This window comes from Ruditapes philippinarum, unplaced genomic scaffold (assembly GCF_026571515.1).
Source record: "Ruditapes philippinarum isolate M1 unplaced genomic scaffold, ASM2657151v2 ctg6804_1_1_1_1, whole genome shotgun sequence".
Lineage (NCBI taxonomy): Eukaryota > Metazoa > Mollusca > Bivalvia > Venerida > Veneridae > Ruditapes > Ruditapes philippinarum.
This window is the reverse complement of record NW_026859616.1, coordinates 44878-71583: the sequence shown is the minus strand read 5'-3', so window position 1 is coordinate 71583 and position 26706 is coordinate 44878. Positions and strand designations below refer to the sequence as shown.

At 35.2% G+C, this 26706-nt stretch overlaps 2 protein-coding genes across 2 annotated transcripts in view; one reads left to right on the top strand and one right to left on the bottom strand.

Moving 5' to 3' along the window:
• Positions 1–1322: 1322 nt before the first annotated feature.
• On the bottom strand, positions 1323–10358 carry LOC132757241 (uncharacterized). Its single transcript, XM_060748454.1, has 2 exons — positions 9998–10358; positions 1323–2407 (listed from the first exon to the last, which is right to left on the bottom strand). Exon 2 carries the CDS (start codon positions 2403–2405, stop codon positions 1323–1325), a length of 1083 nt encoding a protein of 360 aa, XP_060604437.1. The 5' UTR covers positions 2406–2407; positions 9998–10358.
• Positions 10359–20396: 10038 nt separating this feature from the next.
• The window catches only part of LOC132757240 (uncharacterized), a 36216-nt gene continuing 29906 nt past the window's right edge, over positions 20397–26706 (top strand). The window contains exon 1 of the mRNA XM_060748452.1: positions 20397–20678. Coding sequence (XP_060604435.1) covers positions 20544–20678 — 135 coding nt within the window. The 5' untranslated portion in view covers positions 20397–20543. The remainder of the gene's footprint in view (positions 20679–26706) is intronic.

Sequence of the window (26706 nt, the reverse complement as noted above, 5' to 3'; positions counted from 1 at the left end):
ATTTACTTTGTTTACATGCAATATTTTAAGAAATTGTAGAATGCAAACAAGTTGGAAATGGAATTTAGTGTGAAAAGAAAAGGGACAACTATATTACACACTGTACTTTTGAAAAGTTAAATTTAAACATATGTCACACTCTGTTCTGGCCTCTATATTTGTCATTTGTCATTCAGGCAGAAAAAAAGTTTGACTCTTTTGATTGATGAGGCGAAGTTTACAAAATGCACCAGTAATTCTAAATTGGCGATGATTTTAACAACAAATATTTTGTGTGAGACATAAAATAAAAAACAAATGTATTTTATTGTCTATACGTAAACAGTGTATGTTAAATCACGGACCTCAATTGTCAATTCAGTTTAAATATACATGCAAGCATGCGTGTACGTATACATTATTTCTGATAAAGTAACTACTAGAATTGGCATTTTTTATTAGGTAAAATAGAAAAAATGCAGAGTTTTGCGTATTCTAAAATTATTAAAGAATTAATTTAAGATATTATAGTCATTAATATAATACTCGTAGCACTTTGGTGGATAGATTCATGACTTCTCCAATCTGCGTATTTTACATATAAACAAAATTTTGTACGGTATATCTGGGACAGAAAGATACTTTTTCATTTTTAGTCCCAATTTCTTAAAATCATACCATATCATATCACCATTTCTAATTTTGATAAACAGTGAAACAAAAACAAATTGCCAAGCGCCGGCATTTTTCTCAAATTGACATGCAGGGAAAGTATTGCCCCGAAAGTTATTTCTTTTTCACCATATCATCTTTTTTTCCTGATGGTTTTAAACCATCTCAATCATGCTTTACGCAAGTTTAACCCCAGGAACATCATTTCCATTGAAAGAAATGTGATTAAAAGTATTCGTAAACATTACATGTTGTATAATCTACATGTAGATTAACCAGTTTCCTTGTCCGAAAGTTATCGATGTGTGGCTATTTTTAGAACAGGTCTCTTATCAGTGACGTATACGATGCTTATCTCAGATCGTTCCCTATTGAATTCTTAATATAGTAGTAAACGTAAAAACTCAGTATTAAAATAGCGCATAAAACACACACAAAAAACGAAAAGAAAACAATATTCATAAAATCTGTATTTTTTTTTATTAAAATAGAAATTACATTTATTGTATAATAAACAATTATGCTCAACATGATCAACATGGTAATATAACAAGTGTCATATTGTTACTTAGTGTGAACAGATACCTTAAGAGGGGGTCCTCGCTAATAGCGATAACATAATAAGGGACAATTACACAAGTATGGTGTTGATCATGCGTTACACATATGGATTATAAATGATTGTATACATGTTGTAGCCTTTCATCGAAAATCCCAGGGACATGATGCTTGAAGGCATGAACCTTCATATACTGGGCCGGTTCCAAACAGTTTGGCACCCAGCATTTAACGTTCATCCTTTTGTTAGACCGCCTTTTCCCTGTAGATCTTTTCTCTTCTATCGCTTTCCTGACTTTGAGCAATGTATCTTCTGTCCTCTGCTTCTTCCAGCTTGAAGCAGGTGGAGGAGCCGCACGCCTTTCAGGATGAAATGGTTTGGGGTAATCTATGGTCATACCCCTCCCCATAGCGACACTACGATCTCCACCCGTTCGTCCGAAAGTAACAGACAATCTGGTAGGTTGTGCGGGTTGCGAATGAGGAACTTCTGAACTAGAAGCCACAGGAAGTTTCGCCTTCTTACGCTCTTGATGTGAAGCATGCCTGGAAGACGGACTAGAAGCCCGTTTCTCCCGTCTCCCTGAGGATTCAGCTCTAACCATGGGTTTTGGATTTCCTGTATTCCTAGAAGGTTCCTGAATAAGACTCTTTTTTATGGCCTTCCTTGGTGATCTTCTAGGACTGCTCACAACAATATCTGGATCAATTTCCACGGACACCTTAGAAGGGGACTCTAGAAGAATCGACACTTCCATCGGTACCTTCGGTGAACTAGAAGGGGACTCTAGAAGAGCCGCCACTTCTTCCTCTCCAGCCGACAATGCCAAGATATCATCCGAAATATCATCCTCCCTTGGACTTGGAGGATCTGGCTTCCTTACTGGCTTATCCTTTAGAATCCAGATATTGCTGGAGATCCAATCCCTGTGGGCTATTTGAGCTGAGTCCAACTGGATTGCTGCTTCCTGTAACCAAGCTCTCCAGGTTTTCTTGTTTCTATATGTTGCTAATCTGGTCTTCACCAGATTAACCATATCCAATATCAGTTTCTGACGTTTTTCAGTATCTTGAACGCCAGGGAATCTCAAACTAATCTTATTAATAAATTCCCTGGCTGGTGTGTATATGCGTCCTTGCTCCAGGTATTTCAGAGCGATAACCTCAAAATTCTCTGTATTCATTTTCTGTGCCATAACTGAAAAATACAAAAAGAATAACAAAGTTACAACGTTCACCCTCATCTCAGTCTAACGTTATTGTCCTAACATGATCGGCATTTATATCGGTCAATGTCAAGGGCATCTGTAGAGGTGATGTTGACGCATGATCCATGAAACCACTCATCACAATATTCACATTGTATCATGAATCTTCCGTTCCATGGCTTCCTGCAGATGCAGTATACTTCATTATCTTCAGTATTTGGCTCGTCAGCGTCGGATTCAGGCGTATCCTTGTATTTTTTTATCCATGATGGCAATGTTCGATCTCTACATGGCATCATCCGATCATGGTTGGTGACGAATATAGCATTACGCAATTTCACCCGATACAATATTGCTGACAGCTTCTTTGTTATTATGGCTGGACATTTCCATGGAGGGCATAACTTGCGAGATTTACCTTTAGTAGATGCTGTATCTAGAAGATAGACAACATCTCCCTCTGAATATGGTCTGTACAATACTCTTAGGTCATAATCACGCTTCATACGCTTCAGAGATGTCTTAAGAGTATTTCTCGCTGTTATGTGTGCTTTTTGTATGGTTTGCAAAAGATTTGATATATATTCACCATACTCTTCTGGGGCTTCAGCTTTTGCATTGGGAAACATCAGTTGTGCTGGTGTATTAACTTCCCTTCCCAACATTAACATGTTTGGTGTGAATCCAGTACTGCGGTTTACGGAAGCTCTGATCGCCATCGCTATCTGCTGAATGTTTTGATCCCAACTATCTTGAGACTTGCCAATGAAACATCTAACAGCATCGAGCAACGTTCTGTTAAATCTTTCCACTTGACCATTACTGGATGGCCGATATGGCGTTGTTCTTGCTTTATGTATATGAAGAGCCTTGCAAAGAGCTTCAAATAATTGACTTTCAAAGTTTCTTCCCTGATCTGTAAATATCTGGAATGGGAAACCAAAGCAACTAAAGAAGTCATCAATGGTAGCTTTTGCAGTCACTTCCGCTTTCTGGGATGGTAGTGGTACACATTCTACCCACTTTGTAAACTGGTCAACCATCATCATGCAATATTGGTTACCCCTCGACGTTTTAGGCAAAGGTCCGAGAAAATCTATATGCACACGTTCCATAGGTGCCCCTGCTTGATATTCAGTAAGTGGTACCTTACCATATCGCTTTTTCTTCTTATTTTGATTGCAAACAGCACAAGATGACACATAAGATTCAACATCTCTTGAAAGACGAACCCAAAAGAATTTCTCCTTTAGTTTAGCTTTTGTTCTAGCTACTCCCTGATGTCCTGCTGAAGGAATGTCATGATGCCAAAGTAATGCCTGTTCCTTTAAACTATCAGGTATAACTAACTGTAGATCTTCAGCATCTGAATTGTTTTTAAAAAGAACACCATCAACCAAATGGAATAGCTCTTTATTAAGCCAATAGAATTTGGATTCTGGACTAGAGAGGAATAGAATTCCTTCATCTGGTACTTTCTTGTCTTTCAACCAGTCAATTATGAAATGAAAATCTTTATCTTTGGATTGCTATTTCTGTAGATCCTCGAAAGTGAATCCCCAGCAAGAAGGAAGACTTGAACTATCTTCATCCATAGACATTACTGGACAAAGACTAATGAAATTTTGCCTTCCCTCTCCGATGCCTGACGTTACTATATCGAAATGAGAATCACTTCCGCCTAAACTTGTGACATCTGCCGTGAGCACGCAATCAATAAGACTCCATTCTTCTCCGGTATCAGCATGGTATAGAAAACCGATGCTATCTGTATTTGTTTCAGTACGATCTAGAAGATCTGTACTGTTTTCTTCATCATATCACTGCCTTTTTACTGAAGTTATTTGTTTGAAGTTTTGGGCATCTCTTGTTCTGCATGATGTACTCAAGTCAGATTCATCATGAACCTGGATCCTAATACTTGCTACATCTTCAAGACTTGACCCGCACAGTTCTGCAGTTGCCCCCATATGAACGTTCACTGAATTGGATGTCGTTATACCCTGCTGAGCCAATCTTACTGAGTCGTCGACATCATCAATAAATCTGGCCCATTGCTCGTCAGCCCTAATGCAGTAAGGACATCCACCACATGGCAAATCTGCAAGCTTCATGCCAGCTATATACGATTTACACGGTGTCAAAATTTCCGGAATTCTTGACAGCGCGTCCGCGTTGCCGTGTTTCGATCCAGCTCGATGTTTAACAATCATGTTGTACTGTGAAAATTCCTCTATCCATCGAGCCAGCTGACCCTGTGGTTCCTTAAATCTTAATAACCAGGTCAAACTGGAGTGATCAGTTCTCACAGTGAAGACTTTTCCTAAAAGGTAATGCCTAAACTGCCTCGTGAACCTCACAATGCCCAAAAGTTCTTTTCTGGTGGTGCAATAGTTCTTTTGTTCTGGAGTCAATGAAAAGCTGCTATAAGCAATGACTTTCTCTTCTCCATCTTGAACCTGAAGAAATTCTGCACCTATAGCCGAATCCGAAGCATCCGAATCTAATATAAAAGAATCTTCTTGATTTGGTAAAGCTAAAACTGGTGGTGATGTTAAAGCTACCTTTAAAGTATTGAATGCTTCTTGTTCTTTATCGCCCCAATGAAATTCATTCTTTCCTGTTAGTTTGTATAACGGCAGTGCTATATCCGCAAAGTTCTTGACAAATGTACGATGGTAATTTGCTAAGCCTAAAAACCTTTCGACATCTTTGGATGACTTTGGACATGGCCAGTTGGCTACTGTTTCTATATCTCGAGAAGTCATGGCCATTTTATTCCCACTAACTGTTCTTCCAAGGAATTCTACTTCTTTTTGGAAGAAAACACATTTTCTTGGCTTTAGCTTCAAACCATGTGTGCGGAATCTTTCTAGGGCTTCGGCTATATTTCCCAGATGGTCCTCAAAATTCCTTCCCAGCACCAATATATCGTCTAAGAATGCCAGTACCGTTTTCCAAGTTAATCCACGCAATATCAGATTCATCACTCTGGAAAATGTGGCTGGTGCATTGGTCAGACCAAACCCCATTCTAACATGCTCAAACAAACCGTATTTTGTTAGAAACGCTGTTTTCTTTCGGTCTTCTTCACTTATCTTGACTTGCCAATACGCTGAGTTTGCATCTAATTTAGAAAACCAGATGCTTCCCGACAATGTATCTAAGCAATCTTCGACCAATGGTAATGGGAAAGTATCTTTAACCGTGACATCATTAAGGGCTCTGTAATCTATACACCATCTTACAGATCCGTCACGCTTTCTGATCAGAACTGGAGAGGACGCCCATTCTGATACAGACTCCTGTATGACACCGGCATCCACCATTTTCTTCAGATGCTCTTCTTCCTCCCCAACAAAACAAGCTGGTGTGCGCCTCATGCGTTGTTTTATGGGTTTTGCATCATCGGTGTCTATGGTATGCTCTATTGTAGTAAAGCTTCCCAAATCGAAATCACTCTTAGCGAAAACATCTTCATAATCGCTAAGGAGTTTAGCTAACTTCTTACTTTGCCCTTGATTAAGATGTTCAGTAGAAGCTTGATACAACTTTAGCAGATGCTCTGGAACTACTTCTGTTGGAGTCTCTAATGATTCACACAACTGTTCGGCGACTGTTCTAACTCTTAATCTCGTAGAACTAGAAATCCTTCGAGATTTAGACGATGTAGTTTTAGAATGACTAGAAGTCACTTCATTTTCTTTAGGCAGAGATGTAGCAACTTCGCTTTGCTCATCTAGGATATTGTCTACTTCATATGCATTTGCAATCACTTTACCCTTCTTGAATGTCTTGTAAAAGTCAGTAGGATTGACTAAACAAACAATTGGCTCCGTATCTGAAGACATCAATGTCCTTGGCATCAATATACCAACTGTATTCAACTTTTCATCTGGTTCTATAAAATAGTCACTCAGATGTGTGTTGAGACTGCATGACATACGAACAACTGAATTTGGCGGAACCACAGTACGTTTTGCCACTGAAACTCTTGCAATAGTCAGCTTTCCCTCTCTAAAGCTTGTATTCATGGGAATCTGCTCACCATTCACAATTAAAGTGTCTGAATGCATATCCATCATAACTCCTAAATGATGCATTATATCATGTCCAAGCAGCATTTCATCACTAATAGGTGCAACATAAACTCTTTCATGAAATACTTGAGATCCGAGTTGCAATCTTAATGGTTTAGTGATAAAGCCTTTTAGTACTGCTTCTTGATCTGCCATTTGCATAACTACATATTTTTCTTTTGCAGGCTTTTTGCTCAAGGTAGCGAAGACTTTTGAAGAGAGAATGGTAATTTCAGCACCAGAGTCAATTCTTGCTTTGACTTCTTGATCACCGACTGTCAGTAACACAAAAGAAGAACCAGCTCGCACTTGATGAACGCTGACAATTCCGTCATTCTGTGTTTCTTGGATACCTAAATTTAATTTGACTGTATTACCATCTTTCAAAATATCTTCACTTTCATTAACATGACTAGAAGTCATGCCATCTGTATGGTCTTTTTCATCAGATTTAATTGTTGCAGTAACTTTAGGGTGTTGAGATGATTTTTGATGACTTTGACTAGAAGTCTTGTCACCTTTACGAAGGCTAATAACATCTTCGTGATCTGTAACTGGTTGTTCTTCACAGATGACATCAGCTTCCGGACTAGAAGTCGCAGAATCTTTACCATTTTGACCAGTTACTTCTGCGGGCTTGAACGGTTGGCCATTCCATTCAGCCTTTTCTTGTTTAAATCACGATTTGCTGGATTTCGTTGTTGTTCCGTAGTGTTAGATAGCCCCTTTTTCTTCAACCATTCTTTAAATCCTGGACAGTCTTTCTTAATGTGGTCCCTTTGTTTGCAAAAGAAACATGATAGCCCTCTTCCTGTCCTAGATTCAGTTTCTTTATTGGTTGTAGTCAATTGCTGAATTTTACTGCTAAGCTGTTCCATAGCTTTGTTCAGCAATTGTTCCACCCTGGCTTCAGTTGATGTATTTACTGCATTAATTGAAACATCATCTTTAGATCTTCTAGAATGCTTTTTGCCATCAACTGCCTCAGAGATATACTGGTGATGCTTCACAGCGTTAAGTGCAGCCTGTATACTCCTAGGATGTTCGAAACATGCATGCTTTCCTGCTTCTCTATCAATACATCCTTGGCAGAACTTCGAAATTGCCTCTCGCATTCTGTATTCTTCGGATAGATCCTTAAATGCGTATGTCGAAAGTGTCAGCACTCGATCTGCCCAATCATCTAAAGATTCATCTGATGCTTGTCTAGCCTGCTGGAACTTAACACGTGACGTCTCGGTAAGTTCCTGGTCGCCGAATCTGGTCTCTAATTTCTTCATCATTTGCTTATATGAATAGCAATGCCCTGCTTTATTTGTTATTGTGAAGAAATCTAACGCTTTACCTTGAAGACTCCAAGTAAGGTAATCTTTACTTTCACTGTCAGTCCAGTTCGAAACAGCTCGATAACTTTCAAATTGTTCTTTAAAAGATAACCAGCTTGTCTTCCCATCATACCGCAAAATACTTGGAAGTTCCTTCGGGTTACCCCTCTTTTCTGACTTGCTTCGATCAGAATAACTGGAAGAGCGACTTCTGTCATGTCGTCTAGATGGCTTGCAATACTTATCATGGGACCCGTACTTATGACGTCTTGACCCTGAATGACCATAGCCTCTTGATCGAGATCTCGTGCTACTGCTACTGCTTGAAGATTTATTCCTATATCTGTATGATCTTGACCTTGAAAAGCTCGGACTTCTGGATTTTGATCTTTGGTGTCTAGAAGACGACCGTGATCTACGACTGTACTTGTCATCTCTTGACAAACGGTTTCTAGAAGAAGACCGATTGCTGTAACCAATCTTGTCCCGATTCTTTCTACCATCACTACTGTATCTGGACTGAACATCTTTTCTACCGATTGATCTGCTTCTACTATTACCGCTACTTTCACTTGACTTTTCTGATCTGGTATGGTAACTTCGATGGTCTCTTCTTGAATTTTTCTTCTGGCATTCATATCTATCTAAATGTCTAGAAGACCCTTTAGTTGACCTCGACTGTTGTTGTGTATCTCCATATACATAAGTAGCAGATGTATATTCTTTCTTAGGAGATATACATTTAGGGTTGCCATACCCTGTGTCCAATTTAGTGTTGTATGACCTGGATGCACTGTTACTGAAATATTTAGGCTTGACATCATCTACCGTACTTGTAAACCTTGTTCTAGAAGAACCAAGTATACCTGTATTGCAAGGATCCATTTGATAGTGCATATAACCTGTACTATAAGTACAAGGTGTATCTATTGCAGTAGAATCTTCATCCGTATCACTTGCATTTGCTTCTGGTAATGCAGATATCAAGTCTATTAAATCTCTTTTAGTCATACCCTGACTTAAGGTAAGAAGTTGAGTCAAAACATCTTCAATGTGTGGCGTACCTCGGGATGCCTCCATCTCCGGTATTGTTAAAGACGTAGGGGCTGACATAATTGGTGTTGCACCGGTTGCACTCACTGTAATGTATGTGCTACTAGCTGCAACCGTCACAGCAGTTGTTATTTTGGTAACCGGAACTGTAATTACCTTGGTTTTCACGCTGCTGGTTGTAGTTGATGTAGTCATTACCTTCGAAACTGCTTTAGTAACTGGCGTTCGCAAGGTAAATCCAGCTGCAAGTCTAGATCCTTTAGTTACAGTAGGCGTAGTTGTACTACTTACTGTAATTGTTGTTGTAGCACTGCTACCAACATGAATGGGCTTGCAAACTACTGCAACAGGCGTGGTACTTGTGGTAAATGTCACAGCAACACTCCCCCCCCCCCACTTGAAGATATTGTACTCGGAGTTGACTGGTGTTGAAAAATCAATGTATTTCAACATATCTGGGTTAAGATGACCTGCCATTATGGTGATGAAATCATCTTTCGTCAACTTGCCATGCATTTGTCGAAACTGGACTATACTTGTTGCCCTTTTCGCACCAATAGCTGGCAATTTCATCAACTCCTCTTTAGTCATTGTGTTTACATTAAATGTTGACATGATGATAACTTAAGTCAGTCAATGCATTGCGGACACAATGTAATCACAAATTTTCAATGTATAGAGTACAATTGAAAATTAATACAAGTTTATTTATTCGAGTATAGAATACACCGAATATATATGTGAAAGTAGCTTTAAAAATAAATTCCACTTATTCGAGTATAGAATACACCGAATATTAATTAAAAAGTTACTTTAAAAAATTTAATCGACTTATATGAGACAGGTTCTTTAAATCAAATGTTTTTACTGAATACTTGAGACAGCTCCTTTAAATAATACAGACTTTACTTTGTCACAGCTGCTTTAATTTATTTTACTTCACATTCAAGATTTAAATCAAAAATTTATGTGAAATTCTGTAAAATATTTCTGAAAAAAATGTACAATAAATTAATTATCCGCAATTATTTCTGATATAGAATACAAGAAATAATTTATTTGGTGATCCTGGTACACTTGTAAACAACTGAAATAAGATATTCAAGGTAGATAACTTGTATACCTTTCACGCTGTCTTTATGCTGTCACTGTCTCTAATATCTTCAAAGTCGTTTCTGAAAAGGGCTAAAGTAAATAAAAAGACAATACTGGGCGTGCTTTACTATGAATTTAGAGTGGAATTATTTATTTATAAAAAGCATACCATTCTGCAGTTTCCCAAACTTTATGTTGACCAAGTATTTTTTAAATAAAAGCTAGAAGCCACAAAATCAAAAAAATACTAGTACATCAACCCTTTAGGCTATCGTCGAGTGGTTATTTCACAATGTCAACTGAATGTCAAAGTCAATTTTCCAATTTATGCAACGGTCCAGAATGTCGCGAAAATTGACTACAAATGAACGACGTTTATGACATGCAAAAGTCACTGCCCTGCTATCCAGTTTTAATCCTCGTCGCCAATGTTGTATTTCCTTAAATCATAGCCTAAAGAAGGGAAAACAGGCCGGGAGCTTACCAAAGCTTGTTCTTGATGTTCGCACTTCGCCAGCCAACGCAGAACTCAATTCACTCATTCCTAGAACTATCCGGGTACTTTTTCAGTCCCGCGAAAACCGTCGTGAATACCTTATGCTTAATGTTTACCTATAAAGTTCCCTGTAGGAGACAGTTACATGCTAGATGCACAGTCCCGTCTTTCTATAGATCTATAATTGATTGCTAGTCAATTGAAACACTCTATGCATTGTCATTATTGTTTTACCTCGTCGCCATTATTGTAAACCTGAAAAATCCTCAGGTGGTGACCGGGTTTTGAACTCCGGACCTCTCAATTACAAGGCGGACACTCAACCACGTCGCTGAAGGGTTAACCCAACAGCAAGGCTGTTGGAAATGGCCTAGACCTGTAATCACTACAACAATGTTAACGTTGATGGAGCGACAGAATTTACCGTAAACAACTCTGCGCCTATACCAAATGAGGTTTCCAAACCAAATCAATCGGCGAATGCTGGAACAACAGAGAAATCCAAGCAAAATGATATTTTTTTCGTAAGGCATGTAAGGAATTTTTGGTTATTAAAATTACTTGCACAGTTTGTATTACTGAAATAAACAAATCATTCACATCGGGATGCACAAACTTTAGAGTACTTTAGTACCGTATGGTACTGGTCATGAGAGTTGACTGAAAATCGGAAGTTCCGAACTAGTCTGTTACGCTTGATAGACGCTACCAAAGCTCCATAATTTTACCGGTAAGAACGAGGATACCGAATATGAATATTAAATAGATATAAATGAACTTTGTCTGAAATTGTTTCGTAAACAAAGACTAATATTATATACTTGCATCATGTCATTGAATGAAATTAAATGAATTTAATGCATTGTTTGCAAATTATTGTGACCAGAAATATACCAGAATGACATGAATACAAAATATGAACATTAATTTGATACTAGAGTGGTTGGACCAATGCTCCGCGCATACCAATGCTCGGCGTAAAAATTTTTTTTTTTAGAATATTTGAAAATGTCTCAAGTTATCTCCGATTGAGGTCACTGCCGACTGGTGCTTTTATTTACATCTTTCACCATTTTATCCTGGTGTAGTTCACTGCTGGTAAAGTCACGTGACAATGCTAATAGCAGACGAACAACCGTATGTAATCCCCAACATATAAATTATTAATTTTTTTTAACACTAGAGTTCTGGGGTTATTAAATTTCAACTAAAAGTTGGGTACTTGTAAATGTATGAACCTAATTTGGTTGTTACAATTTATTCAATATGTTTTCTTGTAAGATAAAAATGAGATTTTATTCGAAAAACAATCCTGCATTATGTAGATTTGTCCGCCGAGCTATGGTACAATTTCACGCAAACCACTCTTGTTTATCCGGACTATCAGTATCTATAGCTCAAGCCATGCACATCATTATGTGATTAGCGAATTTTAGTTTTTACACAATGGCTATTTAAAACAATATCATCAGTCTTGAAAAATGGACATAAAACATTGAGGTTTGTTGACGTAGATTTGAATTTGCCATATCAAATATAGTATTTTTACGCCGAACGTTGGTCCACCCACTCTATATACATGCATATAAAACAACGCTTATAAAATATACTATTATGCTTTAATTTTTCAAGTAACAAATATTCAATATGGTATCATATTTGACCCTATGCCAAAATTTTATGAAAGTAATATTCATATTTGGTACTCTCTTTATATTCGCGAATATGAATTCATATTCGGTATTTAGTCATACCCTAATTTTACCGATTGGGCACATATTTGCCCTCAAATGAAAAGTTTGTTGTCCCATACTGTAAACACCTTACATATTTTGCATGTGACATTTTTTGTATTCATTTACAAAGTTATCAAGAAAAAATGTTCTATCAAAATTAACCCTGCTGTAGTGGTCATTTATCAGGTCTAGTATTTCATGATATTTATGGACTGTCCGTAAATTTATAGATAGTCTGGGACATTATCTTATATCCCAGGGATAGTCTAGAAATTTAAAGATTTTTCAATCCATAAATTTACAAATCTATATTAAATGTGAAATTCGCTGTTTTTAATTTTACACTAAAATCCGCAGCTTCTGACTAGTTTTTTTTATTGATTGTTTATATTTACAAAGGTGATGTGGTGAGTTCCATCTTTGTATGATGATTTTGAAATATTTAATAAAAGTGAAAATTGAAAGTCATCGTATTGTTTTGAATCTCACCATACTGTTACATTTAATCATATAGTATGTAACCTTATTAATTTTAACCTGTGGTTTAGAATTTTAATGCAGCTTCTACTATTTTCTTACTTAATGTCAGTATATTTACAGATACAAAAATCTGTAAAATTATGGCTCGTCCAAAAATTTACAGACTGTCCGTAAATATCATGAAATCCTAGTCCTGTTTATTCTGCATTATTTTATTCTACATAGTCTTATGGGAACACACTTGCAACATAGATATTTCTAACAAAGCCTCCAAAATATTAGGGCAAAATATTTCAATAATTTAAATTAGAAGGGCAAGTAAAAGTTGAGCTGGAATGGTCTTTCAGCAAGTTCTTTGAAAAATAACACTGAAAAAAAAACAGTTGTTTCTGGTGAGCGACTCAGGGCCATCATGGCCCTCTTGTTTTTTAATTGGCCTGAGAGAAACTGACAATTGAGCCACGCCATGACAAAACCAACATTATGGGATTGCGACCAGCATGGATCCAGACCAGCCTGCGCATCCACACAGTCTGATCAGGATCCATGCTGTTTGCTCACAAACTCTATAACAAGAAGAGAAACTGATAGGGAACAGCACGGATCCTGATCAGACTGTGCGGATGCGCAGGCTGGTCTGGATCCATGCTGGTCGCAAACCCATTATGTTGGTTTTGTCATGGCGCGGCTCAATTCTATATTGATAAGGATTTCATACATCATATCTATGTGTGTCAGAAAGATGTTTGGAATGCTGGGGGTGGATGAGCTTTGTTTATTACTGTAACTACAATCTCCAAGGAAAAGAAAATGTTGTCTGAAGACAAAGGCTGAACCACTTGTCTGTGGTTGAAAGACATATTATTTTTCTCTTTGTATATTTCTAGGTTATAGATTAAGCTTGTTGTTATAAATACTATTAAAGGTTATCTTGCTCACCTGTGGTGTTGAAAGTTCTGTCGGTGTTATTGCCATTGTTATATCTTTTGCTTGCAATTTTAGATGTCATGATTAATTTAAGCTTTTGCCAGTGCTTTTAAAGGTTCTCCAGAACAATTAATATAGAAAGTACATGTATTTATTTTTGAAAAATCAATTTTTGCAATCAATTTTAAATTATTTGCCAAGACCCACTACTCTGGCATGAATTTTTACTGAATTATTCCTCTTTATAATTTTTTGCTGAATTATTCCCCTTTATATACTTAGAAAATACTTGGTCACAGTTTTGCATTTAAGGTCTGCCACTGAAAGTATTCATTTTGAAACTTAGCTACTTTAAAAATCATTGATTTACTCTAGCATGGATTTTTTTCACTGACTGACTTAGAAGTATTAAGTAGGTATTACAGTTTGCAGTCAGAAAAAAGTTAAATTACCTTCTTAAAAAATCTGTTTAGTACTATAACTTTGCCAAGATTGCCAATGCCATATAAATAAGGCAGACCTCCAACTTAAAATTAGATCATCACATTATTGTGACCAGATTAAGTTAGTTGTGCCAGAGTGACGTACATTTTAAAACTAAACAAAGCTGTGTGGTTTATCTCAAGATAGAACATGTTGATTTGATGAAAATTGTGATCTTTTTTATGCATAATTTTTATTATCTTTAACAGTCATCTTACATAATTTTGCACAATGCATTTGACAAAAGTCTGTCGTTAATTAATTTATCTTGTCATTATACGCAGGTATATATTTGGATGTGTGACAACTGTAATTTTGATTGGGATCTTTTCAATAACTGTTTTGAAATTTGACTATCAGAAATGTAAGAATAGGGGAGATAAATCTGTCCAATAGATGGTGTATTGTTGAAATTGTAAATTGAGTTATGTAGATTTTGATTTTGTCATGTTAGTGCAGTAATGGGTTAAGTCCTCCTAGATCTTATAGGAGTTAACCAGTTGGTGCACGAAGGTGATAGGAGTTAACCAGTTGGTACACTAAGGTGACAAATTTTGTGTTGTGAAATAAATTTGCATTTTACAACAAAGAACTGCATGCAACCCTTCGAAACTGGTATTTAAGATTAAATTATTAATTTTAATTTCTTAAAACTTTCTGATGTTGACATGTTTGCTTCCTTCTTTTGTCTGCACCTTAAGAGGTGAATGAATCTTTAAATTTTCTGCCACCTTAAATCAAACTATGCCAGAAAATGTGATATTTGAATTTTGCTTGTTTTGGACCAATAACCGCCCGCCCCCTCCCCTCAAGAACTGCAGTGCACTTAATCTGATAAGGTACAATATTACATGAATGACTTCTTTGTATATGTATTGTATACTAATCAGATATATTACATAATATACTTCACTTTACGAGTACATGATAATATATTTGCTAATGATCTTTAAAATGGAATCTTTGTTTAAAGGCACAGTATGACTCAGAAATAAATTGATTTTCCCTTCTCTAGAAAGGGCAAACATGAGTTTCATAATGTTTAAATGAGCTGCATCCGTGCAGTCTGATCAGGATCCATGCTGTTCGCTTACCAAAATCTATAACAAGTAGAGAAACTGATAGCAAACAGCATGGATCCTGATCAGACTGCGCAGATGCGCAGGCTGGTCTGGATCCATGCTGGTCACAAACGCACTATGTTGGTTTTGTCGTGACGCAGCTCAAATAATTGTTCCAGAGCATGTTAGATGAATAGAAAGTAGAGCTGGTTGTGAAGTTATTTGTTATGAAAGTAGCAAAATATAATGTTTGATAAACTTTGATAAGAACAAAATAAAAAAAAATTTTTAAAAAACATAAAAGATTTTTTGGGGCATAATGGCCTTTAAAAAATTCCCTTTATTGCTTAAGTGCGAGCTATTTATTTTACTTAAGGGGCCCCTTAAACCCTCAGAATTTTACTTTCTTTGTGAAACAAAAAACTAACAACAAAAAGTGTTTTTTATTTGTAATAATGTCATGGGTTAAAAATTCACTATTTGGTAGAAGATTGTAATTGCCGGGTGCTCAGTCGGTGGAGCCGTGGTATGGTATTCCGAGGGTCCCAGGTTCGAGTCCCAGTCAGGCTGCACATTTTTCTCACCCCATGACAAATGGAATATTATAATGTTGTGATAATGAAATAAGAAATGCAAGATATTTATCTATAGCTGAGTGTTTAAGGTTGTTGACTTCAAACCATTTGCCCGTCACTGCTGTGGGTTTGAATCCCAACAAGGACTTTCAAATTTTATGATGTGATGAAGCTATCCAGCTAGCTTAAGGAACGTTGGAGGTTGTACTCAGTAGCTGGATTGTGCCTGAAATAATGCACACAGGAGCAACTGAGGTATCCTCCAGTAAAGCTATATAAAACCCAACCAAAAAATAAATTAAGGTTTTGAGGCTTGATGGGCCTTTAATATAATTTCATGCTAAGATAAGAGGTATTTTGTTTATAGCCTTCTTTGTTTTTAGTTGACATGTTTATAAATGATATAAAGTTACCTTCTATAAATTTATTTAACAGCATTTTAAGTTTACACACTCAAAGATTGATTGTTTAAACACAAACACTTGTTTAGTTTTCACCTTGAAAAATTTCACAATCACATATTTGTTTACCTACATACTTAATTTTCAAGCTCTAACAGTTTCTTTTTCTTTGTATAAAGGCTTAAAAATTGGATAAGCAAATATCGAGCATGAAATTTCATTTTTGAAATTGGTAATTCATATTTTAAGGTATGATCTCTTAACCTTAATAAAATATTGCCCAATATTTAACTTCTTACAATAAAAAATTTAATTTCTTATGGGGCTATGCTTAAAACCACGCTGGATGGTTTTTTAAACTTTCAAGCCAATGTAGGTTTTTTAAAAATATTCTGTGAGAGCAAGTTCTTTGGTCTCATTGTAATGCTTTGAATATTTCCTGTACTTTTTTTTAATTTAGGTCAAGTTAATCCGTTAAAAGAAAAATATTTAAAATTAAAACCTTTTTCAAGGTCTGTTTTTACTGAGGTGTGTATTTTTGCAGCTGAAGGTTTTGTATTTGAATATGAAGAAAATGAGCAAAATTGTGCTTTAATTGAAGTACAAATTTTCAATTGAAATTTTATTGATAACGTTTTTTATGTAGTGGTGGATGGAGATCTTATAAATAGAAATGAGGCATTAAATTTGTTTTGTATGGATATAAAACTGTTTGATGTATAAAACTATTTGAATTTGTAAAGGTTGGTAGAATGTATGGAATGTACATTGTAAAATATAATTATATGTAATTTTTTTAAATGTATATTTTGTAGTGACTGGTTATTGATTTTGTTAGGACCCTTACTCAATTATTAGTTTAAACTCATTTATTAAAGGGACTCCACTGAGCTTTTTTTTGACAAGGCGGGATTGTAAAAATTTTTTCGTTAATTATGTTCCATAAATTTGTGACCAGTAACTAGTGTGCAAAATTTCAAATCAAAATACGCTTGCTCTGTTTTTCAAGAATTATTATTCTCATTGTGAAAATAACCCAAAATTGAAATGAGTTGCAACACTTTTCACTCAAATAGAGTTAAGAATGGATTTTGAATATTTGATTATTTGCAAGCTTTTTTTCTATGACTTATAAATAACTCTTTATCATTCAATGTTTTTGCTTCATGTATTTTAAAGTAACTACATTATATTTAAGTAACTCATTATAGTTTAATAAGGTAAGGCAGTTATGCGTAAGTAATACTATTTTACAATTGACTAGTTCTGTCGGCAAAGTTCTAAATCAATACAATTTCTACGGGCAATTTAAAGGTTTTTTGTTATCCACAATGAGAATAGCGATGTTAAATCAATTGTTTTCATCAAGAAAGAATTGACGTTCTTTATCTCAATTAAAGGTACGGTTTGTCGGTAGTTATCAGTATAATGTACAGTGTATATTAATTAATTAATATGGTCAATAAATACATATTAAACCCTTTATTAACTGACTCTCTTTGAGTAAGGGACATATTTTATTGTGTTGAATTTTGCAATGTCCATATTTGATTTGAAGTATTTTAAGTAAAAAAAGAAATGATTTAAAGGCACATTAAGCCTTGGAGACTATTAAATTTTTTCATTCTTTAGAAACTAGGTCAAACATGTGATTTATGGTGTTTAAATAAATGGTTTTTACAGCATTGTTAAAGATGCTTATCAATTGACAAAAAGTAGTGTTGAATGTGAAATTGCTTGTCATAAAAGTAGTAAAATGTAAACAAAGTAGTAATTTCACTTTTTGGCATTAGGATCATGACATTATTATCAGTCATCAAAATGGGCCAGAAAAAAATCCCCACTGCAATCTGACCTTGGCTCTAAATTGAGAGATAAGTACTGAACCACCTTATCAGGGGTTAAAATTTAAAAATTCAACAACAAAAAAGAAATAAAATATTCTTGCATGAGACAAGAAGAGTTTTTTATGGTAATTGTTCAAAGTAAAACTACAAAGATCAGTTGAATGATAATGTTACATTTAATGGAACAAATTATGTCACATTTAATGGAAACGTTATGTAGTGGTGGTTACCTGGTAATAATAATGCTCTTCCAATCAATAACTTCTGACTTTGACATGTCAGGGAAAACATTTCTGCCATCTATATTTTATATGGTGATAATGAGCTGGTGTTGCATGCAGTTAGTAATTACTGGTACTTCAAAGTTAGTCTATTTATCTACTGCAATATAAAGTCAACTTTTTCATCCATAGCTTTAGCTTTTCTTTATGGCATGCGGGTTACAGTTTATAAGTACAAATTTAATGTGTTAATTTGGTTGATCAATCATTTTTATTACAGTTAGATGAATTTAGTCAGTTTCAGATGAAGAAATTCTTTAAAAAGAGAGAAAGTTATAATTTATTCATTTTGTTTTATCAGCAAAATGATAAATTTCATATTTATATATTAAAATCATAATGGCATTTTGTTTTTTTTTCATTTATTTAGAAAAGAAAAATGTATATATCTATTTTACAGTATTAATTTGATTATTGTCCACCGCCTTTCAAAGAAAAAAGGGGGATATAGTAATAGGCTCCGTCCGTCCTTCCGTCCGTCCGTTCGTCACACTTTTGTGTCCGGTCCATAAATTTTTCATTTATCAAAGGAATCTGAAATAACTTGGCACAAATGTTTGTTATAATATGACGATGTGTCATGAGCAACAACCAGACCCGTACCTCCAAGGTCAAGGTCGCACTTGCTCATTCAAGGTCAACATTGTCTATTTGATGGTATATGTCGTGTCCGGTCCATAACTTTCTTATTTTTGAAGGGATTTTGTAAATACTTGCCACAATTGTTCACAATAATGAGATGATGTGTCATGCACAACAACCGGTCACCTACCTCCAAGGTCAAGGTCACACTTGGAGGTCAAAGATTAACATAGTCTTTTACAGGGTATATTTTGTGTCCAGTCCATAACTTTTTCATAGATCAAAGGATTTTTTAGTTACTTGCTACAAGTAGTCACTTGCACAACACCTGCATCCCTACCTCCAAGTTCAAAGTCACACTTAGAGGTTAAAAGTTAACATTTTGTGTCTGATCTATAACTTCTACATAGTTAAAGGGATTTTGAAAATACTTGGCACAAATATTAATATTAATAAGACAATGTGTCATGCACAACACCTGCACCCCTACCTCCAAGGTCAAGGTCACTTAGAGGTCTAAGGTTAACATGATAGAATTTTAAATTCCGTGTTTCATTTTACTAGTATTTCTTTAATAAATTTATTGTTACATTTGCAGATCTAGCATTAATCATAATTTTGGACTGAAAGTCCTGAAATCCATACCTCAATCTTTTGAAATAGCACAATTTTATGCTTCATATAAAACTTCCCGAGGCGGGGGACGTTGGTAACTCTGTTACAAATTTTGTGTTATTTAAAAATAAGTGGTGATTCTCCAATATACATTTGTATTGATTACTTTTTATACACTCAGTCATATTCTGGTTTGGTGCTTATCTGTCTGTCTGTCTTTCCATCCATTAGCCACATCTTTGTCCACTCAATCACTTGTCTCATGTCTTCATACATTGTAGGACAGATAATCATGGCCAGAAGATGACCCTCTTTTGATAGGTCAAAGGTCATAGTGGTGCTTATTTGAAAAATCCATGTTTGCACAATAACTTCTTGATTTATGAAACTTTCTTGTGACATTGCTCTTGGCCAGAAGATGATCCTAATTGATTATTAAGTCATTAGGTCATAGGTCAAGGTCACACTTGAAATAGTTTATAACCCTTTCTAATAATCAATTATCTGAGAAAGAATTAGTGAAAGTTTGTGAAACTTGTTAGTAACATTGTCCATAGACTGCTGGTGACCTCTATATATTGTTAGATCAAAGGTCAAGGTCATTGTAACACTAAGTGTAAAATTTTTGTCAAGAGCTATACATAGGTTTGTAAAATGTTGGTCCGAGTAGCGACAGGGACTTTAGATTCTTTCTTGTGAGGAAAGTATTCAGCTGGCTTACAGAACGTTGGTAGTTCTAATCAGGTGCCTGTTTGTGCCTAAGGTCTGTCTTCACCAGTAAAGCTTGAAAGTCACCATATGACCTATACTGTGTTGGTGCGAAATACAAAAAATCTTATGACAGCATAAATTAGTAGTAGATTCTATAATGCATTAAACATGCAGAGCTCTTATAAATTGATGTACAATTAATTTTCTCTATATTTTTCAGCCAGGGCTTAAAAGAAGATGGTAGAACATTCAAGTATGCAATGATGTTATTGAAGGAATCTGATTTGAAAAGCATTTGGTGAGCTCTTAGGAAATGGACTTATCCAACCTCCACCACTACAAGGGCAAATTGCGAATGCTCGGAGTTCTGTAGAATTCCATGACATTGGTGCAGGAATATCTGGGTATACTTAACAACAGGGACAATCACCAGGATGATGATCCGTGCCAGGTTAAATCATTCAATGAGAACGATGGGGAAGAAGCAGTTAAATGCCTACGTAGATGTTTTCAGGTACATAATGTTTATAATATTATATTTATAGTGGTTTTTTGTGCACTGGATAATTGTTCTACACCCAAATGCAGCCTGAACTTTGGCTAACTATATTTTGGGCTAAACTAAAACTTCAATTTTTAATTTCTTGTTTGCCCCAAAAAATTTGATTGTAAATATTTCCCCTAAATTTGGGCAGGACTTTTTAAAATTTCCCGGAAAATTACTTTCCAAAGATTTTACTTTTTTTTTGAATAAACCCTCGAAAAATTAATCTTTTTTCTTATAACATTTTGCGATTTTGAATAATTTAAAATATTATCTAAAAAGGGAGTGCGTTTTTGTTAAGTAGACAATCAAAATTTTAATTGCTGCAAATTTCTTATCAAAAATTTTTTGATTAAATTTTTTTAATATCGAAACCACCCCAAATTGAAAACAAATGCAACTCAACACTTTTAACTTTTCCGGGCTTAATAAACCCTTTTTTTAATGTAAAAATGAAAATAAGACCCAAAGGAAAAAATTTGGCCCAAACCCTTTGTTTCTAAAATCTACATCAGTTTCTAAATTCTAAAAAAAATCAGTTATTATCTAAATATAGGCCAAAACAAGAAATGTAAGATTATGGTGATCACACAGACTTTTTTTTTTTCATAATGAACAAGAGTACCTTCTATATTATAAAGAAAAAATATTCAAAATAGAAAAGCAAAGGGACTTGTAAAATTACCTAAAAAGATTAGATTAATTATTTTCAAGGTCATTAAATTTTAAAATTCATTGACATTTTTTTTTAAGCATTTTTAGAGAATAGTCAGATAAATAACCCAGACAGGCCTTTATGTTAATGACCTGATATTGCTAGCTATCTATGCATCATTTAGATTTGCACTTGTCCGTCTGTAGAATGACAAAACAGTAGAAAATGGGAGGGGGGGGGCATCTGTTCCTGATGGGCATATTTCTAGTTTTAGATATTTAAAAATCTATTTATTGTAGGTGTTGTAAAATTTCTTTATGGTTTTTAACAGAAACATGTGTTTTGGCCATTTATTAGATTAGATTAAATATTTCCAAAAATATTTTGGCTAGTTTGTTTGGCTGGAAAAAGACTTGATTGAATAATTTCATGGCCTTGTTTTAAGATTAGATTGAAAATTTTCAGCATACATAAATTATTTTGTATCTCAACACTTTGATAACACTGTTGTTCTATATAATGTTATGAAACGGTATGATTGATGCAATTTGATTTCTGGTTACCATGGAAACAGAATGTAGCATTGTCGCTCATAGACAGACAATAACTGGGTGGGTTATTTACCAATAAATAGGTTTTTCCCAGAATTGTTCTCTTTTTTTTTCTTACTTTTTTTTCGTCTATGGAATAATCTTGATTGTTATGGAATGAAATTAATTTGATAAAGATAGAGAACATTCATTTGATGGAGTGCATCCATTATTTTTTATTTTAAATTGAATTGTTTTGTTTGGCAGTTGTGTTTGCAATTTTTGACTTAATTAGGACATTGGTTATCACTGTGCTTGATTTCTGTTTTAGAAAATAAACGTTATTTTGAATATTGGGATCAATTCACTGTCAAAAAAACTTTGTGGTCTTTGATCTTAACATTTGAAAAATTAATGAATTTATTTTTAATGAAATATAATTTGCAGTTCAAATGTTAAAATTACAATGTATAATAATTTGTTCCTATAGAAATATCTTAAAATTTGAAATTTTAACAGTCAACCTATTACATGAAAATGTATCTTAATTTTTCTAAACATTGATATAATGAAGAAACAGTTGAGATTCCTTAAAGTGTCAACTTAGTTTTATAAAACATGCTTAGAGATTCTTTTCACTGTTCCAACTCTTTATTCTATATGTAAAACCTTTCTTCTTTAAAGATATACTGTGCTCATTCTTGAGTAAAACACTTAATCACAGAAATTTATTGAATTATATTAAATTCTTACTGAATTTGTCTAATTTAAAGGAATAGGAATTGATGGATTGATGTCCGTCTAATATAAATATTCATCATTTGAAAAGAGGTACCATGACAGTTTTTCTGTTGACATAAACTCTATAAGTGAGAAATTCGTGTTTTAAGACACTATTTTTAGCTCACCTGTCACAAAGTGACAGTGTGAGTTTTTGTGATCGCTTTTCATCCGGCGTCCGTCGGGCGTCCGTCCGTCCGTAAACTTTTACTTTAAATGACATCTCCTCATAAACCACTAAGCCAATTTCATCCAAACTTCACAGGAATGTTCCTTTGGTGGTCACCTTTAAAAATTGTTCAAAGAATTTAATTCTGTGCAGAACTCTGGTTGCCATGGCAACCAAAAGAAAAAACTTTAAGTATCATCTTTTAAAAAACCCAAAGAGCTAGAGCTTAGATATTTGGCATGGAACATCCTCTAGTGAGTGTCTACCAAGTTTGTTCAAATAAAAGCCCTGGGGTCAAAATTGGCCCCGCCCCAGGGGGTCATTGATTTTCCCTATAAGCATATAGTAAAAACTTAAAAAATCTTCTTTTAAAGAACCCATAGAGCTAGAGCTAAGATATTTAGCATGAAACATCTTCTAATGGGTGTCTACCAAGTTTGTTCAAATAAAAGCCCTGGGGTCAAAATTGGCCCAGCCCCAGGGGGTCATTGATTTTCCCTATATGCATATAGCAAAAACTTAAAAAATCTTCTTTTAAAGAACCCATAGAGCTAGAGCTAAGATATTTAGCATGAAACATGTTCTAATGGGTGTCTATAAAGTTTGTTCAAATAAAAGCCCTGGGGTCAAAATTGGCCCCGCCCCGGGGGTCATTGATTTTTCTTATATGTGTATAGCAAAAACTTAAAAAAATCTTCTTTGTAAAAACCCATATAGCTAGAGTTTAGATATTAAGCATGAAACATCTTCTAGTGAGTGTCTACAAAGTTTGTTCAAATAAAAGCCCTGGGGTCAAAATTGGCCCGCCCCAGGGGGTCATTGATTTCCCCTATATGCATATAGTAAAATCTTAAAAAATCTTCTTTTAAAGAACCCAAAGAGCTAGAGCTAAGATATTTAGCATGATACATGTTCTAATGGGTGTCTACAAAGTTTGTTCAAATAAAAGCTCTGGGGTCAAAATTGGCCCCGCCCCGGGGGTCATTGATTTTCCTTATATGTGTATAGCAAAAACTTAAAAAATCTTCTTTGAAAAAACCCAAATAGCTAGAGTTTAGATATTAAGCATGAAACATCTTCTAGAGAGTGTCTACCAAGTTTGTTCAAATAAAAGCCCTGGGGTCAAAATTGGCCCCGTCCCAGGGGGTCATTGATTTTCTCTATATGCATATACATGTAGTAAAAACTTAAAAAATCTTCTTTTAAAGAACCCAAAGAGCTAGAGCTAAGATATTAAGCATGAAACATGTTCTAATGGGTGTCTACCAAGTTTGTTCAAATAAAAGCCCTGGGATCAAAATTGGCCCCGCCCCGGGGGTCATTGATTTTCCTTAATATGTGTATGGCAAAAAACTTAAAAAAATCTTCTTTGAAAAAACCCAAATAGCTAGAGTTTAGATATTAAGCATGAAACATCTTCTAGAGAGTGTCTACCAAGTTTGTTCAAATAAAAGCCCTGGGGTCAAAATTGGCCCCGTCCCAGGGGGTCATTGATTTTCTCTATATGCATATACATGTAGTAAAAACTTAAAAAATCTTCTTTTAAAGAACCCAAAGAGCTAGAGCTAAGATATTAAGCATGAAACATGTTCTAATGGGTGTCTACAAAGTTTGTTCAAATAAAAGCCCTGGGGTCAAAATTGGCCCCGCCCCAGGGGGTCATTGATTTTCCTTATATGTGTATGGCAAAAACTTAAAAAATCTTCTTTGAAAAAACCCAAATAGCTAGAGTTTAGATATTTAGAATGAAACATCTCTAGTAAGTGTCTACAAAGTTTGTTCAATAAAAGCCCTGGGGTTAAAACTGGCCCGCCCCAGAGGTGTCATTGTTTTTAACTATATGTGTACAGTAAAAACTTAAAAAATCTTCTTTTAAAAAACCCAATGAGCTAGAGGTTAGATTTTTAAGCAGGAAACATCTTTTTGTTGGTGTCTACTTTTTAGCTCATCTGTCACAAAGTGACAGGGTGAGCTTTTGTGATCGCTTTTCGTCCCCGGCGTCCGCCCGTCGTCCGTCCGTCTGTAAACTTTTACTTTAAATGACATCTCCTCATAAACCACTAAGCCAATTTCATCCAAACTCACAGGAATGTTCCTTTGGTGGTCTCCTTTAAAAATTGTTCAAAGAATTTAATTCCATGCAGAACTCTGGTTGCCATGGCAACCGAAAGAAAAAACTTTAAATATCTTCTTTTAAAAACCCAAAGAGCTAGAGCTTAGATATTTGGCATGAAACATCTTCTAGTGAGTGTCTACCAAGTTTGTTCAAATAAAAGCCCTGGGGTCAAAATTGGCCCTGCCCGCAGGGGGTCATTGATTTTCCCTATATGCATATAGTAAAAACTTAAAAAAATCTTCTTTTAAAGAACCCAAAGAGCTAGAGCTAAGATATTTAGCATGAAACATTGTTCTAATGGATGTCTACCAAGTTGTTCAAATAAAAAACGCTGGGGTCAAAATTGGCCCGCCCCGGGGGTCATTGATTTTCCCTATATGCATATAGTAAAAACTTAAAAATCTTCTTTTAAAAAACCCAAAGAGCTAGAGCTAAGATATTTAGCATGAAAACATGTTCTAATGGGTGTCTACCAAGTTTGTTCAAATAAAAGCCCTGGGTCAAAATTGGCCCGCCCCCGGGGGGTCATTGATTTTCCTTATATATGTATTGCAAAAACTTAAAAAATCTTCTTTGAAAAAACCAAAATAGCTAGAGTTTATATAATTAAGCATGAAATTATCTTCTAGTGAGTGTCTACAAAGTTTGTTCAAATAAAAGCCCTGGGGTCAAAATTGCCCGCCCCGGGGGTCATTGATTTTCCTTATATATGTATAGCAAAAACTTTAAAAATCTTCTTTGAAAGAACCCAAAAAAGCTAGAGCTAGGATATTAAGCATGAAACATCTTCTAGTAAGTGTCTACAAAGTTTGTTCAAATGAAAAGCCCTGGGGTCAAAACTGGCCCGCCCAATGGGTGTCATTCTTTTTTAACTATATGTGTATAGTAAAAACTTAAAAAATCTTTTTTAAAAAAACCCAAATGAGCTAGGAGCTTAGATGTTTAGCATGAAATATCTTCTGATGGGTGTCTACCAAGTTTGTTCAAAATAAAAGCTCTTGGGTTAAAATTGGCCCTGGGGAGGGGGGGGGAGGAGTGGAGAGGAGAAAGGGGGAAAGGTCATTATTTTTCTTTATATGTGTGTAGTAAAAACTTAACATCATAAACATCTCTAACGGGTGTCTTCCAAGTTTGTTCAAATAAAATCCCTGGGGTTTAAACTGTCCCCGCCCTGGGGGCCTATATACAGGTGAGCGACCTCAGGGCCATCATGGCCCTCTTGTTTACTTAAGTATCATTTGTCCGATTTTCAAGCTTGCTGAAGATCCCCTACACCATGATTTAAGCAATGACGCTTAATTTTTTCATAGATAAACATCAATTTAATTTGGGTACTATGAGAAACTTTATTCAAATGACGATATATCCTTTATTTTGTACTTAATTTTTGCTAAGACAAGCTGTCGCGAATACTGGGTACATCGCCGGTCATGTATCTTTTTTTCAGCGTAAAATATCCAACTAAATCCAATATGCAGAAATTTGCTCAGGACGCGATTTTCCGCCATTGACGCTAAAAATGAGAATGGCGCAGGAAAATCGGGCATCCAGACTTCTGACTAAAACGTATGAAAACAAAAACTGTCCGTTAGGTTATTTAGGCACCCAGTCAAAACTGGTCCAACAGCAACAGGTTGTCCATGTGCATATTGTCGGGGTTTTTATCCAATCTCTATAGCTTTTTTCCACGTATATACTTTACCGCAATCCTTCCAACAGATAAGCATTTCGAGGGGTGAAAGCGAAAG